Consider the following 15,235-nt stretch of genomic DNA (forward strand, 5'->3'; position numbering starts at 1 on the left):
GGAGAGGGCATCTCTGAAAGCCAGGGTCTTCTGCATCAAAACTTCAAGTGTGGGGAGTAAAGTCCCACAAGGACAGTCACCTTGTAAAATATCCAGTGCTGCAGTTAGAGGCTTCATGGCGGTGCAGTACTCGTGCAGAAATTGGTACTCTATGTCTTTGAAGCTCTTAACTCCCATCTTGTTGCACAGAGTATTCAGTTCATTCATGGGGATTTCTGTGATTCTCTTCACAGCATCAAAAAAGGAATTCCACCTTGTGGATGTCGGTATGAGGAGCTTTCTTTTAGTGACTTCCTCTACTGTTTCTGATGCAAGAGTAGATCTGCTTGATTTGGTCCAAAGAGCTGTGCATTTTGCTGTGCTACTCCTATACACCGCCCTGCTCTCTGCATTGGAACTTAAATATTTCTCCACATCAGTTGTGGAAATTATGTTGATGGTGTGTGAAGCACATTTGTGGTGAGGGGGAAGAGACAGCTGACCATCACTTTCATTCTCGTCTGAGAGGATTGCTGACAGATCTAAAAAAGTGACATCATCACTTGTGGGAGTGGACTCTTCCTCCTCTGTCTCATCATCGGACTCTGTGACAGGCTGATAAACTTTAAATGCCTTGACAAAGTTGGATCCGTTATCAGTCACTGTTGCAACTACTTTGTTAAGTAGTCCATATGAAGAATGAATCTTTTCGATTTCTGCACCAATAACATCATACGTGTGCCTACCGCGAATTCTCCTACATGCCAATGCAGCCTTGTTGGGCTCTAATGTGGATCTACTGATCCAGTGGAGCGTTACTCCCATATAGCTTCCGTTGCTAGCAGTCCAAATGTCCGCAGTAGTTGACACAAAGTCGACCTCACACAGCGCGTCCTTCAGATTTCTCTCCATCTCTGCATACTCCTTCTCCAGGTAGGAAGAAAAAGATGTTCTGTGAGGCAGCTCGGCATTGATAGTAGTAGGAATCTTGTTTATTATGGCACGAAACGAGGGCGACTCAATCGTGTTTAAGGGCAGCATTTCCTCGACAACATACCGCCCGACCAATTTCTTCAACTCTCCCCCACTTACTGCTTTTGCGCCGAAGTCCAGCTTTTGTTGTTTGGGTGGCGGGTCCCCTCCTGAAGAAGTTGAGGCCGTGGCTTTGCTCGCAGCTGTCTGCTTAACACCACCTGGTGTCAACTTGACTGTGCTGTGCTGCGACTCTAAATGTTTCTTTAAATTAGACGTTGTGTTTTTGAAGCTTGACAGTATTTTGTTGCAAGCACAGAGTGTACAACGAACCTTAATATTATTGTCTTTATCTGACACGAACTCAAAATAATGGCTGTATTTCCAGATAGAAAAGGCGCATCTCTCTCCTCCCTCCATTGCTGTTTACGTTTGTGCCGCTGCGGTTACACGTGAGCTGTCCTCATGCTGAAAACGTGACTTGTCGCGTACATGATGTCACTCCCCAAAACGCAAGAAGAAAGCAAAAAGAACCTTTTTCCGAAACGTCATCATCGAACGTCACCGCCGGTCACCGCCCCTAGCAACGCGATTCCGCCATTTTAAGAGGGGTATGATTTTGCCTTGACGACCAGTACTTTCCCACTTTTTCCACCCGATTTTAACGACCAAAACCAGATATGCCCAAAACCTGCGCTGTTTTTGGATGTAGTTCTCACTCATGGAGCAACAAGAACATTTCCTTTTACAGAATTCCGACTGGAAAGGGCCAGAAAAGGACTTTATGGCTCAAAGCATTGAGGCGGATTAACAATGATGGAACCACATGGACCCCACAGTCAAAATGGTCCTATGTTTGCAGTCAGCATTTCGTCAATGGTATGTTGTGTTTCATGAAATTATTACCCCTTAACTGATTTTCTGAAATTATTAATTAATAAGCTTAACCAGTTGCGCTTCAGTGTCCCGCCCGCGGTACACTTTGAGATCTGCATAAGCAATTTGCTAAATGTCTGAAACTGCAAACGCGATTACACAAACACTATACGCCGATGGAAAGCTTAGATTCTCATGAATCCGCCGGTATAAACCCCTTTCAGATGTGATTACCACAGCGGGTAATATAACCACATTTGTCTGACAAACAACGAATATCCATCCATCCGTTCTGTCAAGTGGGGCCTAGTTATTTGAGATCCCAGGAGCAACCACCACCTAAATAAAAGCTTTAAGCAGACCAATAAAAAGTTAAAATGAGAAACTATATAAGTTAACCACATGATTATGCTTATGCTTGATGCAAGAATGATTTTAATAGGCTGATATATATTCTGGAAATGATGATTGCTATAGAAGAGAATGACTTAAAATGAGTTACTTGATCATGCTAAGAAGAATGATTATAAGAAGTGATTCAGTGTAACTAAATGAGTTTTGAATTGAAGTAATCTGTGCTGTTCTGAGCTGTGTGCAGGGCAAAAAGCAGAAGTCACCATGACACTGCAGAAAGGAGGACATTGAGGAAGTTCTGTGGCCAAATATGGTCTTGGCAACATGTCTCAAGCAATGTGAGTGTGTGTAACAAGTGGATGTGTTAACAGAAAAGATTGAAAGAATGATGTATGTGTAAAAGGAAGAAGGTTGTGTCTTAAACCTATGAATTAATCACCTGGGCATACCTACTAGTTAGAATTGTGTGTGAAAATGTGTATGTGCTAAGCTGAAGTCGAGCTAGGGTATAAAACCCAGAGTCAGAGACACTGAATTCGGAGTTCTCCCCCGGAGGGGAGAGATGCTGCTCGCCGGAGCTGCAAGAGATGCTGCTCGCCGGAGCTGCCGGAGAGCATTGCCAGAGTTCTGAAAAATCTTCACCGGACCCTTTTACCCAAGAGACGTGAAGGCAACGCGGGACTTAGGCTCCAGAGATCACTGAGAACATCGTTGGAAGCAAAGTTGTTCTAACTTTGTTCAACAAGCGAAGACCACACTCTGCCAGACGGAGAGTCCTGAGAGGTCTGCAGTTTTCCAAAGAGATGAAGAGAGGCAAGCACCCATGACATCCAGAGAGGCACAGGAGGAAGCAGCAGAGGGCTGCTCCACTCCAGGGGCTGGAGGACCCAGTGACCCACCACAGCCTGATGAGACGGGGGCTTTCCACCACCACCATCCGACTGAGAAGACAGCTGAGACGCCCGCACTTGTGTTCCAGCTGCTACTAAAGATAACTGCCAGATCAACGATTGACTATCGGGACCTTTCCACTCCCCCTGCCTAGGAAGAACACCCTCTGCCCACAAAGAAGACTTCGTACCAAGTCTGCTGGTCCACGGAGGAGTTCAACTAGACGCAGGTCAAGACCGGGTGTGACAGCTAGGCCTGGCTGTCCGCTCTCTCTCCTAAATTTACTAATTAGAGAAGATTCTTAGGTACGCTCAGCTTAGTTTAATTTAGTTAAGTTAGAAATAATCAGAAATAGTTAAATTGTTTAATCATGAATTAATGCTGTACCCCTGCTAATAATTGCTTAATAAAACGCTATATTGCATTTAAAGAGAAGTCTAATGAAATGATTATGATTCACTTATTCTGCATAGTGGTAAAAAGTTAAGCTGATTGTGTGCATTAAATCTAATGGTTCTTAAAGGTTACTTTAATCCAACTAGTTATTTAAACATTACCCCTGAGGTTAGTTATCCAAACCTCTAAAACAAACCTAGGAATATCAACAAGTGCCACAGTTTTAAGAGGAAAGCTGTCGTTAACAAACGTGTTCAATAAATCAATTCTACTACTTAGGAGGGCTGCTTAGTGAGAGAGTATTTATTGAAGTAAGAGGGGTAAGACGTTTGGAAGAAGACAGTTAGGACCTAGGCGAGTATTCCTCGACACCAGCTTAATTATTCTGCTGAAACCTGTTAGGTGGAATACTAATAGGCAGATAGAATCTAACCCTTTAAACGGAGAGCTGGTCCTGATTTAACCTGAGGCAAGGGTTAAAGAAGGCTATACTGACCGACAGTTCTCTATTCACGGCTTCAACGTACACAGCGCAACTCACATTTCCGGGTTCATTATTACACACAGATGAAAATATTCCACAAAAAAACGGCCATAATCCAACCTTGGACATCCAGACGAAACAAGCCAGTAACATATTTTGTCCAAAACATGTCTTGAAGTCGGTATATACTCCACGAATAGGTCGTTTTCAAGGAAATGCACCTTGTGATGCGCGTCCAATATTCCCTGTATTTCTCGTCATATTTTTTGTACTGAAAATGGCTGGAATTGACTGCAGCTTATGATGTCTATAATTATCTGAAATGTTGAGGGCTAGCTATTTAGCTTAGGCTAGTGCTAGCTGTGCTTCCCACAAAAAGTCAGGGGTCTTTCTACTCACACTGCTATTTTTTAAACACTCCTAAACTCAATACTGAACAAACAAGTCTCCCTTCTCTCCTTCCTTTCGTTCTGCTAACTACTATGCTGTAATCAGCAGCATTGTCCTCATTATTGTTAGCACCTCATACCCTTGGGCCTAGGGTGGGTAGAGCTCATTTACAGGTATCTGACTCTTAGTTTTGATAATGCACATCTAACTAATATACATACACTACTTCCACTTGAAATTAAAAGGTGTAATGGCTCACCCCGTTAGCTTAACATTAGCTTAGCATAGCGGAGCTGGTGTAGCCGTATCTTACAAGGCATTTATCATTCTGACATTGACCTGTATGCACAAAAACATATAAATATAAGTATACCTCAAAGAAAACGTATGAGTCCAGGCTTTTATAAGTCTTCATCTTCTCCATTGTGTGGATGCCTGGGCTGTTGATAAGGTACTCGTAAATGGAGTGCCATTGAAGATCTGGCCACGTAGTACGGTCGTTTTCCCATGAAACCAGAGGAATCTGGTACGGACATGACTGCAAACCAACCAGTTCTAATTTTTCTTGATACTGTAGCTTGGCTTTTGGCTCAAAATTTCCGAAATAATCAGCAGACATTTTTCTCCGGGTCAAGACTGCGCGGTTTCGGCGGTCAAATCGCGGTTGCTAATAACTTTGTTGCCCCCTCTTTTAATGGCGGCGTGCGTTGCTAAGGAAGGTATGGTCACGTGTCCCAGACTCTGACGTCATTGCGAAAAGGTCTATAATTTTTACTAAGGAAAATGGCAAAATAGTAACTCAAAGTGACTTGGATATATGTAACTTTAATCTGATTACTGATTTGGAAATAGTAACGCGTTAGATTACTCGTTACTGACAAAAGGGGTCAGGTTAGAGTAACGCGTTACTAAGTAACTAAGTAACTAAGTAACGCGTTACCGACATCACTGCTCATGGTGGCTTTGAATGTCTCTTACATGTTTTGTATTACATTACATTTCTATGTTTAAAACCCTAAAGACAGTGGAAATGCCAAGACAGCACATAGATATATTAATGAAGTCAAGTCACGTTATCATTATATGTAGCTGACTGAAAACGGGCTGCACAGTGGAGTAGTAGTTAGCACTTTTGCCTTGCACCAAGAAGATTCCTGGTTCAAATCCCGGCCTGGGCCTGGGATCTTTCTGCATGGAGTTGTCATGTTCTCCCTGTGCATGCGTGGGTTTTCTCCGTGTACTCCGGCTTCCTCCCACAGTCCAAAAATATGCTGAGGTTAATTGATTACTCTAAATTGCCCATAGGTGTGAATGTGTATGTGATTGTTTGTCTGTATATGTGGCCTTGTGACAGACTGGCGACCTGTCCAGGGTGTCCCCTGTCTTCGCCCGAGTCAGCTGGGATAGGTTCCAGCACCCCCCGCGACCCTAATGAGGATAAAGTGGTGTATAGAGAATGGATGGATGGATGATTAAAAACAACAGCCACTGGGGAAATGTGCTTCCAGCAGGAAAATAAGAGTTACAGTTAAAATTCTACAGTATTATTTTTATTATGATGATGATTATTATTATTATTGACAAGACTGACTGGCTAATTTAGATATTAAGGCTAAAACCATCCATCCATCATCTATGAGCCATCATCCACTTAATCCTTATTAGGGTCGCAGGGGGGCTGGAGTCTATCCCAGCTGACTAAGGGTGAAGGCAGGGGACACCTTGGACAGGTCACCAGTCTGTCACAGTGTTTCAGAGGATGGTGGAGACAAACAGACAGCAAGACTTATGTTAGCAGCAAACCAATCAGATCCAGAACCTGGAATACAGGCAGCATGGGGGATGGATAGAAAGGAGAGAGACAACAAAACAGAAACTATGGGAGAGTGAACATGTTAAAATGCCACATGAATAGGTAAGATTTAAAAAAAGAGGTAGAATTATAATAGCAAAAAGCATAAAAGAGAGAACTGCACGAAATCAGGCAGCCAGTAAATACAAAACAGCAGGGTGGTTAAAAGAAACAAAAACTGGACATGACTAAAGCAACAACAGGAAGCATCTAAAACAAGAAACAAAAGGTGAGCCTTTGATTCTGATTCTGATTTGCTGATAGTGGGAGATGATTTCATGTGGAATGAAAAGTTCCTGTTGCCTTTGGTTTTGAAGCATGAGAGGAGTAATTGTGAGGCAAACCTAAGTGGCCTGGAGGCAGACAATAGTTCATATATATGTTTTATGGGTTGTGTAGCTAAACGAAATAATTATATTTTTCTTACTCTATGTGGTAAGTTAATGGAAGCTCATCCTACTTCACTATATTCAGCTATTTGCCAGTTCTGACTTTTTGATTTGATCTATAACCGTGCATATTTAATTTTTCTATTTATGTCTCCTTCACGAATAAAAACAAAAAATAAACATTCATCCATTGCCATTTGTAACACATTAATTGTTGAAAGACTCTCTGGATTTGGTGTTAATCAATCCTCTCATCTTCAGTGGAATTTTCTTTGCAATGTGCATTCACTCTTTCAGGCTTGATTACCTCTTACTTACACAACTTGGAAACACTGCAGGAAACTGGATATAACAATAATCTCTTCCCCGGTGTTTCCAAGCCTTGAGACACTCCCCTTCCCGGTGCGTCACATGACATTGAAGTTCTCTGACAGTTCAATCCGGTTCAACTTTAACGATGGAGACACACTGAGAGCGAACAAACCAGCACCGTCCACCATGTGGTGTCAAGAGTTTACGAGTAATATTGAAAGAATCCGGTTAGAATTTGATGCGTAAAACTGAGGAAATAAGCTGCTTGGCCACAGAATCGGAGACATGTTCGACAGCAGTTCCGTCCTAAATGCGACTGATAAAGCCAGCAAACCTTTTGGAATCTCCAAAAACAAAACTGTGTTGAATCGTCATGTGGCGTTTTATTGTCTTCTTCCTCTGGATGAACTCCACTGAAGTTGTCGCTGTTAACCAGAAGAGAGCAGCATTTGACAGCAGTGTTACTGCAGCACACCACAAGCTTGAGTGTATCAGTTTGAAAAAGTACAATGGAGAGCTTCCAGAAGGATCACTGGAGCAGGTTTGAACTCAGACTGATTTGACTTCTCGTAGCCTTTGTTTTGTTTTTTTGTTCAGCATGAGATGAGTTCGTGTGTGACCAAAAAAAAAAAAAAAAAGTAAATCCACTGACCTGACAATTATTTACTAAATCAAGAGAGCTAGTTTGAGTGATGGCGTATCTGTTTGACAAGAGCAAAACAAACAAAAAATAGTGCCCACAAAGTGCTCCTGATTGTGTGATAGTCTGTTTTCAGTCACAGTTTGTGATAATAAAGAACATTTTTGCAGTGTGCACTGCCATTTAATCCACCAAAGATTTCCATCACTTTTTGGTGCTAAAACTCTCCCCTGACAACAGTCAACTCAATCAAGAAATACAGAAAAAAATCATCCTGAAACACTTTTTATCCATAATTAAATTTGAACAATAACAGGATACATTTATAGCAAAGGAATTTACATTCCAACAAATATTGGGCATCACGATAATTTAATTCCTCTCAGTCAGTCACATGGATTTTATTTCACTGTAGCACTTATTGTTGTGACTGAATAAACAATAGTTTCTTGGAGTGAGCAGCCTGACACTGGCTAGATCATCTCGTCTCCAATTGTGATCCGTGCGTAAAAGCGCGTCAGTGGACCTCTCCAGCGGCCCTCCCCCTCGTGCTCTCACATTTCTTCTTTATCATGGTCGTGAGGTCTCGAGACTCTCAGCATCCCACTAAAGTGCACATCATCGAGCTCAGCGGAACTCACGGCATCTCTGCATCTGCGCCGCCCGCAGTCACACAGTGTCACCACGCACCGAGAGCTCGCTGCGCCAGAACAATAACAAGTGCAGCGAAACTGAGACAACAAAGTCGACTCCAGTTAGCGGTGGACGGGACCTCGTGAGACGAACAGTTCCAGGTTTCCTCTGAGGACCAAAGCGCTGATTTTGCTGACTGCTGAGAGAAGCGGACCAGCAGCAAACCCAGAGCATGAAGAAGACTCCAAATTCAGGTACAGACGCTTCATAAACTATCAGTCTTTATAAAACAGTGCGTTCTTTTAACTTACACAGTCAGATATCACATGATCTAAACTTTGCAGAAAGTAATCCCAAGTGTGAATTAAACATCTAAAAATATGACCTATTTTGGCAGAAGCTTAAATATAACTTAAGAACTGTTTAAAAGTATTTAAATGTAACACTGCACATGCTGCATATTAATGTACTGGATACACTATTCACAAAGTCCCAGTTTCTCTGCTTAATGTCGTATATGTTCAGTTAGCCATTAGAAGAGAATGTCTTTCTGTGTAAAAGGAAATGTAGATTTTCATTTCTGATTATCTTGAGTTATCTTTTTATCGCTTTCCAACTTGTCAAACTCTTTCACCATCTTTGTTTTTTTGGGCCAGTTTGTTTTGTGGCTGAGTGTACAGCGCTCAGGGGAGCACCTCAGGCCCTCCTGGCTTTTACACTCTGATGTGCATCATCATCATCTGTCCTTCTCAGCCTGACCTTCTGTGTGGATGCACTGGTTCCTCCAGGCTGAGCTCTCTTCATGGGCTCCGTGTGTGCTGTGCGAGTGTATATATGCGTGTGCGCTTGGCTTTACCAATCACTCTCAACGTTTGCTCGCTCATGATGTTAGGGCACATGCACTCGTGTATATGCTCGACTCTGCATCATAAGTGCATGGCACAACATAGTGTGTGCTTGTGCACGTGTTCATATTATACAACACATCTCTGGCTTTGCTCAAGCCCCATCTGTGTGTGCGCTCTTTCTTAACATTTGGGAACTCAGGATGGGCTGTGGGGAGAAAAATAAAGCGCTCTATGTTAAACGGACACAAAAATGTGGCACAAGCGAATGCTGCTCAGGCTTGTGTTGAAAACAGGAGACACTAAGTCCAGATTGCAGTTTTTTGTTCAGTATGCTGAGTTTAAAATAAAATAAGGGATGCCATATAAAAGTGTCAAAGTTTAGCTTTATTTTGAGTCTGTTGGCATCAGTATCGGAAGAATTGTGTGGGGTCATCTGGAGTCTTAAGAAGTCATTGTGTGACCACTTAGGAAACAGAAACGTCGGAAAGGCCATTAGAGGTGAAGTACTGGCCTGTTTGAGGAGTCTTATCAATATCTGTCTGCTTCTTTCTCTGGAGATTCTCACCGCTACACTTGCACTGATGCAGCATCACTATAGAAACACCTTCAAAATGCTGGTGTTGTCTTTAGGCACTTGTGGTTCAGTAGCTGAGTAGGTGGTCAGGCTGCGGGCATTAACCGTGGTCTTGTCACATTTGGTGACAGTTTTCAGTGTTGTGCCAATTTTCTTCTTCATTCTTTATTTATTTGTTGTGCAGTTTTCTGAGGAAACACAGTCCAGATGTGAATATGCTGTCCAGGGGACTTGGTATCACTGCCGAGTCAATAAAGCAAGAATTAAACTCAGAAGTCTTCTGTGCTTTGATCATTACAGTGTCTGGTCTCACTCGAAAAGGAAGACAAACCGTAAAACCTGGCAGCCAGACGCTCCCCTCTTCAGCTCCAAGCTCATAGTTCCGGCATTTTTTTTTTTCATTTGTCCATGCTGCATCATGACCTTAAGGTGCTAAATTATGTCAGGCTGGAGCATTTCATGGCTGAACTGAGAGAGAACCCAATTAGTGCAACAAAAACATTTTTTCCTGCTGAAGGTGCTTTTAATTTGGAGAGTTTTTTTTTTTTTTTTTTGTCCTCCTGCTCCTACCTATCTGTCAAGTTATCCCAAGCCAAAGTTCTGGTTTGAATGTGCAGACTGTGAGTGTGGTAATGCTGGAGTGCCCAGATGTGTGAAATTGTGCAGATGTGTAATTAAGAGCAGCTATCACGTGTTACGATGGTTAGTACAGACCAACATGAAGAAGCACTGGTGTGAATATTCTTTCACACTGAATCTCAATCAGCTCAAACCGCAGTAAATGTGTCTAAACACTACCTGTTAAAAAAACAACAACATCTAAGTTCTTCGAAATATCTCATTTCAGGGATAGTGCATTAGATCTGTGATTTCTCCAGCCACTCGTTGGGTTTAAATGAACTGGATGCACCCATGTTGCTCTGTAGTTTCATGTAATGTGACCCTGAATGAACAGGGAGACCCAGTGGAGTAAAAGCACTGTGTGTTGTCTTTCCACTTCTTTCTTTTTCCCTTCCTACGCATGAGAGATCCTAGTCAGCTGTGCTATATATTCTCATGGTTGGATCATTTTTGAAAACAGGCCTGTCCTCAGCTTGAATAGACTCTTTTGTGGTGGACATTTGCTGAGGGCTGGTTGTGTGTATTTGTTGAATTCTGGATTTTTTTTATTTATTTTTTTTAAAAAATGGAAGAAGGCGTCTTTGATGTTGACCTAAGAAATACGTGGCACTGACAGATGCAGTGCCAGTGATAATTGCTTTGACTGTGGACCCAGTTTCAGTCAAGTATTTTTAGGTTGAAATGCTAGATTCACTTACTCAGTATGGAAAAAAAAACTTTTTAAAGGACTATCACAACTCTGTCTTGGGAAGACATTTTAATCTCTGCCACTAGTACACAGAAAAAACGAATTTAATACAGTGACTCACCATTTCGGTACTCTGCATTGTGCTACAGGCGGTGGTGGCCAGGATTTAGTCTGCTGGATAATATATAGTGGGTAGCAGACTTTGGCCCACACACTACAATGTAGACTGAGATAAATTTTGTAGGACATGCTGTTCTGGGGACACGCTTGTCAAGGGAATTGGTCACTTTACAACAGAGGTCGTATTTACTTGTTTACTGCATTTCAGTGTGATATTATGATGACATGAATGTGCCATTTTACAAACTGATGTGGTGCCACATAATGCTCCAACGAACATTATAAATTAATACTTGACAAAGCAACTTGTTGAAGGTTTGCTTTTAGATATAAGTTTTTTTTTCATAAATACCTGCAGAACTTGAACTCAACTGAATTGAATTCCGTGTTGACATACTGAGAGCATAGCAAGCGTTTGGCTAGCAACAGACCACCATAACAAAGATTTCTGTGTTGGTTAATGACTTTGGGACACAATTTCTTTATTTAAGAAAAACTAAAGTCATGTCCTACACAATCTATATTTGAGCAGCTAATGGAGCTGGACCATTTTGGTGGCAGTTGTTGCATGTCCGTGATCATGTTGCTAGCTAATATCGGTTACGAAAATAGTTTAAAATCTGCATGCTTTGTCACAACATTAAAAATAATAACTCTGGTTATACCTCCACAATGATATCTGTCCAGAGGTTGTATGTATTATGCAGGAAATTAGCAGTTGGTTCTTAGACAAGATGTTGGAAGGAGAAAAAATATGGGAAAATGTAAGGATCTGAGCGACACTGAGGAGAGTTAAATTGTGATGCTCGGTGATTGGGTCAGAGCAATTTTAAAGCAGCCAGTCGTTTGGAGTGTTCTCAGTATGCATTTGTTACCAAAAGGAGTTCAAGAAAAAAACACCTGCTGAACTGGTAACAGGGTGATGGGTACCCAAGGCTCATTGATGTGAGTGGAAGCACACATGCTGATTCGTGTCCACTTCCAAAAGCACCTACAATGGGCACAGAAGCTTGAGAACTGGACCATGGAGCAGTGGAAGAAAGTAGCCTGGCCTGAATCACATTATCTGTTACATCATGTGGACAGCTGGTTGCACGTGTGTCATTTAGCCGAAGAATAGATGGTAGCAGGATGCAGAATAGCCATCAGAGGCAGTGTGATGTTCTGGGCAATATTCTGCTGGAAAACCTTGGCATTTATGTGGATCTTAATTTGACACATACCGCTTACCTGGACATTCATGTAGACCACCCGCTCTTGGTAATGATATATCATGGTGGCAGTGGTCTCTTTCAGAAGGATAATGCTCCTTGCCACACTGGTTTGATGAACACAACAAAGAATTCAAGATGTTGACTTGGCCTCCAAATTCAGCCGATCTCACTCTCATCAAGCATCTGTGGGACATACTAGAGAAACATGGAGGCCCACCCTCAGAACCTACAAGACTTAAAGAATCTGCTGCTAACATCTTGGTGCCTCATACCACAGACCACCTTTAGAGGTCTGTAGAGTCCATGCCTGTGTGTCATGATGAGTCTGAACTTTTTTGCGTGAGGGAGACCTACACAATAGTAGGCAGGAGGTTTTAATGCTGTGGCTGATTATATTATACACTGTGAAATCAAACCCAGATGACTTTTTTTTGGTGGCTGGCTACATTACCATTGGGTTTAACTGGTTTCTTTAAAATGCTGTAACACTTAAAATCACAGCATCCAATCACATCATCCAACCTCCCACTAAACCACACCAGTAGGTCCCATAGAGAAAGAGCAGATGAGGGGAGTCAATACAGCTCTTTATTTCACTTTAACAATGGCTCTTCAGTGACAGCTTAGCTAGATTCCCTTCAGTCTGAGTCATATATTGGCCTGGACTGCCACTGCATTCACTGCAACTCCCTGTGATAATAATACCGTCTTTGGAGACTTTGGTATTCATTGGTGAGTGTCTATTAAATTCACTACCTTAGAGTCAAGCTGCCAAGCTCTCCAGTTCATATAATCCTTATCACATTAAAAAACCCACGCGAGTGTTTGACTGCCTTTATCAGCCTTCTTTCTTAAGTGCCAAGCACAAAAGCTCACTGTCTTAACCTCAGAGGGCTGCTTGAGATACCAGTTATTCAGCTAAAGTTTCTCTCATTGAAAGCCCTGAACTTCTTTCGCCTTAGATAAACCTTCCCAGAGTTATTAGCCTTAATGCTTTTGCCTCCCACGACAGGAACTGACATATGGTTTTTACACTGTCCCTCAAAGTTTTATCTTTCAGTTTATCTCTCCCCACAGATGTAATTCCTATCTGATTAAACTTAGCTTTGGGCTCTGAAATGCTGACCCCACGCCTCAACAATGCATGCATACACAAAGAGGGACATCTCTGTCCCTGATGAATAGTCCCATATACCCTTGAGTTTGTGTGTACACGCAGACACACTCATGCAAATATGACATCATCTGCCACTGTGTCAGATTTTGGCTATAAATAGAGACGGTCGATGATGACGTCTCAGCTTAACAAAGCCCCCCGTGAATAACATAAGGATGAAAACAGGCCATGTCACTGCTGCTTATCATGATGAGCAGCCAGTCACTCGTGAATGATTTTGCGGCATGTTTATTAAAGAAACATCTGATGTAACAAGCAGATGCCATAAGTAAAAGGTTGACCAAAATGAGAGCAGCACTGTCGCTTTGCATGATGATTGTTTGATATAAGACAAGCAGATACAATTTGTTTATTACAGTTTTTTTTGCTTGATTTCTTGTATTCCCTTCTTTGTTGTATGTTTATACAGGTACAAACGCTTTCTACCAATGATACACATATGTTGTTTTGCTCAGTTTTAGCCAAAATGTACCTATGTAAATTATATCGAATAATCATTTACAATCTAAAGTTTCAATAATTGTACTATTAGTTTTAAAATAATAATTTAATCGCCAACTGTTTTGCTAATCAATTAATCAGCTCTGATTCTAGCTTCTTAAATTTGAATATTTTCTATTTTCTCTACTCCTGTATGAAGTGAATGTATTTGCATTGAAGTGAGATCAGGACACTCGACAATGTCATTTGGGGCTTTTATAAACCCTTATTAATATTTTTCACTGATTTGTGTCATTTCATAGACGGAACAAGTAATTGATCAGCTGATAAAATAATGGACAGATTGATTGACAGTGAAAATAAGTGCGCTTTTACAAACATTTATAAGTTGTCACTATCTCCGAATTGTAGTGCAGTCCTCTATGCAGATATTCTAGGCGATGAAGTTGTAATAATACTGAAATACAACAAAGAAGACAAGTCAATTGTTGTTAATTAGCCACTGATAGAGCACATACATGCATATCAGTGTATATGGTAAATGATGATAAACAAGAAATTGCATCCTCATTACATGTTTTGTCTGATTTTTTTTTCAACAGTAAAATGTCTCACTCATATATGGGTCACAGCACTTTCATAATAACTTAAATCATCATCATCAAATTATACGACCGCCAATTAACAATGCCAGTATCTGCCTCAAAAATGCACCCAAAGTTTGTTTCTACCAGGAATTGTTTCATCTTACTGAGAAATCAGTAAACTCATATGTTAATGTTAATATAATACGATCACCACATGCAACACTCAGTATGCACATGATGTATTTCAGTGTCTTTCGTTTGCATTTATTTGGGACGTTCTAGTTTGCCAAACTCCACATGAGCAGAAATCACCACAGAGCTCATGCGTCAGGAGCTCGTTCTGTGTGCGTCTGTGTGCATGTGCCTGTGTGTGTCTTTTTGTGTGTATGTGCGCTGAATATGTGTACGCTGTCTGGGTCCGAGTTGTGGATTTAGACATCAGGAGCTTGGCATGCTGATTACAGAGGTCTGAAGCCACAGGGAACCACAGGAACTCTCTTCTCGTTCTCCATTTTTCTCTTTTCAGCATCATCCCTCCATCAGTTCAGGCTAATTTGCAGAGATTGAGGTGAAAGCAGCAGTCTTTAGGCTTATGTGGCAGGATTCTCTGCCTTATGATAATCAGCCAAATCGCATAGCTTTGCTCCTCTCATCCGTGCTCTGTCTAAGCTTACCTTTAGCCTACTCAATTACTTAATGAGCAGTTGAGCAGTGTGGACTGTACAATGCACAATGAGGTATATTACACTCTGTAGCAAACACTAAGTGCTACTGACAGACAGTTATTGTTCCAGCTT

At 41.5% G+C, this 15,235-nt stretch overlaps 1 protein-coding gene across 2 annotated transcripts in view; it reads left to right on the top strand.

Annotated features, from left to right (window-relative positions):
• The window catches only part of LOC110950946 (septin-9-like), a 128,975-nt gene that overhangs the window by 42,256 nt on the left and 71,484 nt on the right, over positions 1-15,235 (top strand). The window contains exon 1 of one of the 2 annotated variants that reach the window (XM_051945498.1): positions 8,061-8,422. The exons of the other annotated variant lie outside the window; for it this stretch is intronic. Coding sequence (XP_051801458.1) covers positions 8,401-8,422 — 22 coding nt within the window. The 5' untranslated portion in view covers positions 8,061-8,400. Of the gene's footprint in view, positions 1-8,060; positions 8,423-15,235 lie in introns of those variants that run through there. 2 annotated transcript variants of the gene reach the window in all.

This window comes from Acanthochromis polyacanthus, chromosome 3, assembly GCF_021347895.1.
Source record: "Acanthochromis polyacanthus isolate Apoly-LR-REF ecotype Palm Island chromosome 3, KAUST_Apoly_ChrSc, whole genome shotgun sequence".
Taxonomy (NCBI): domain Eukaryota; kingdom Metazoa; phylum Chordata; class Actinopteri; family Pomacentridae; genus Acanthochromis; species Acanthochromis polyacanthus.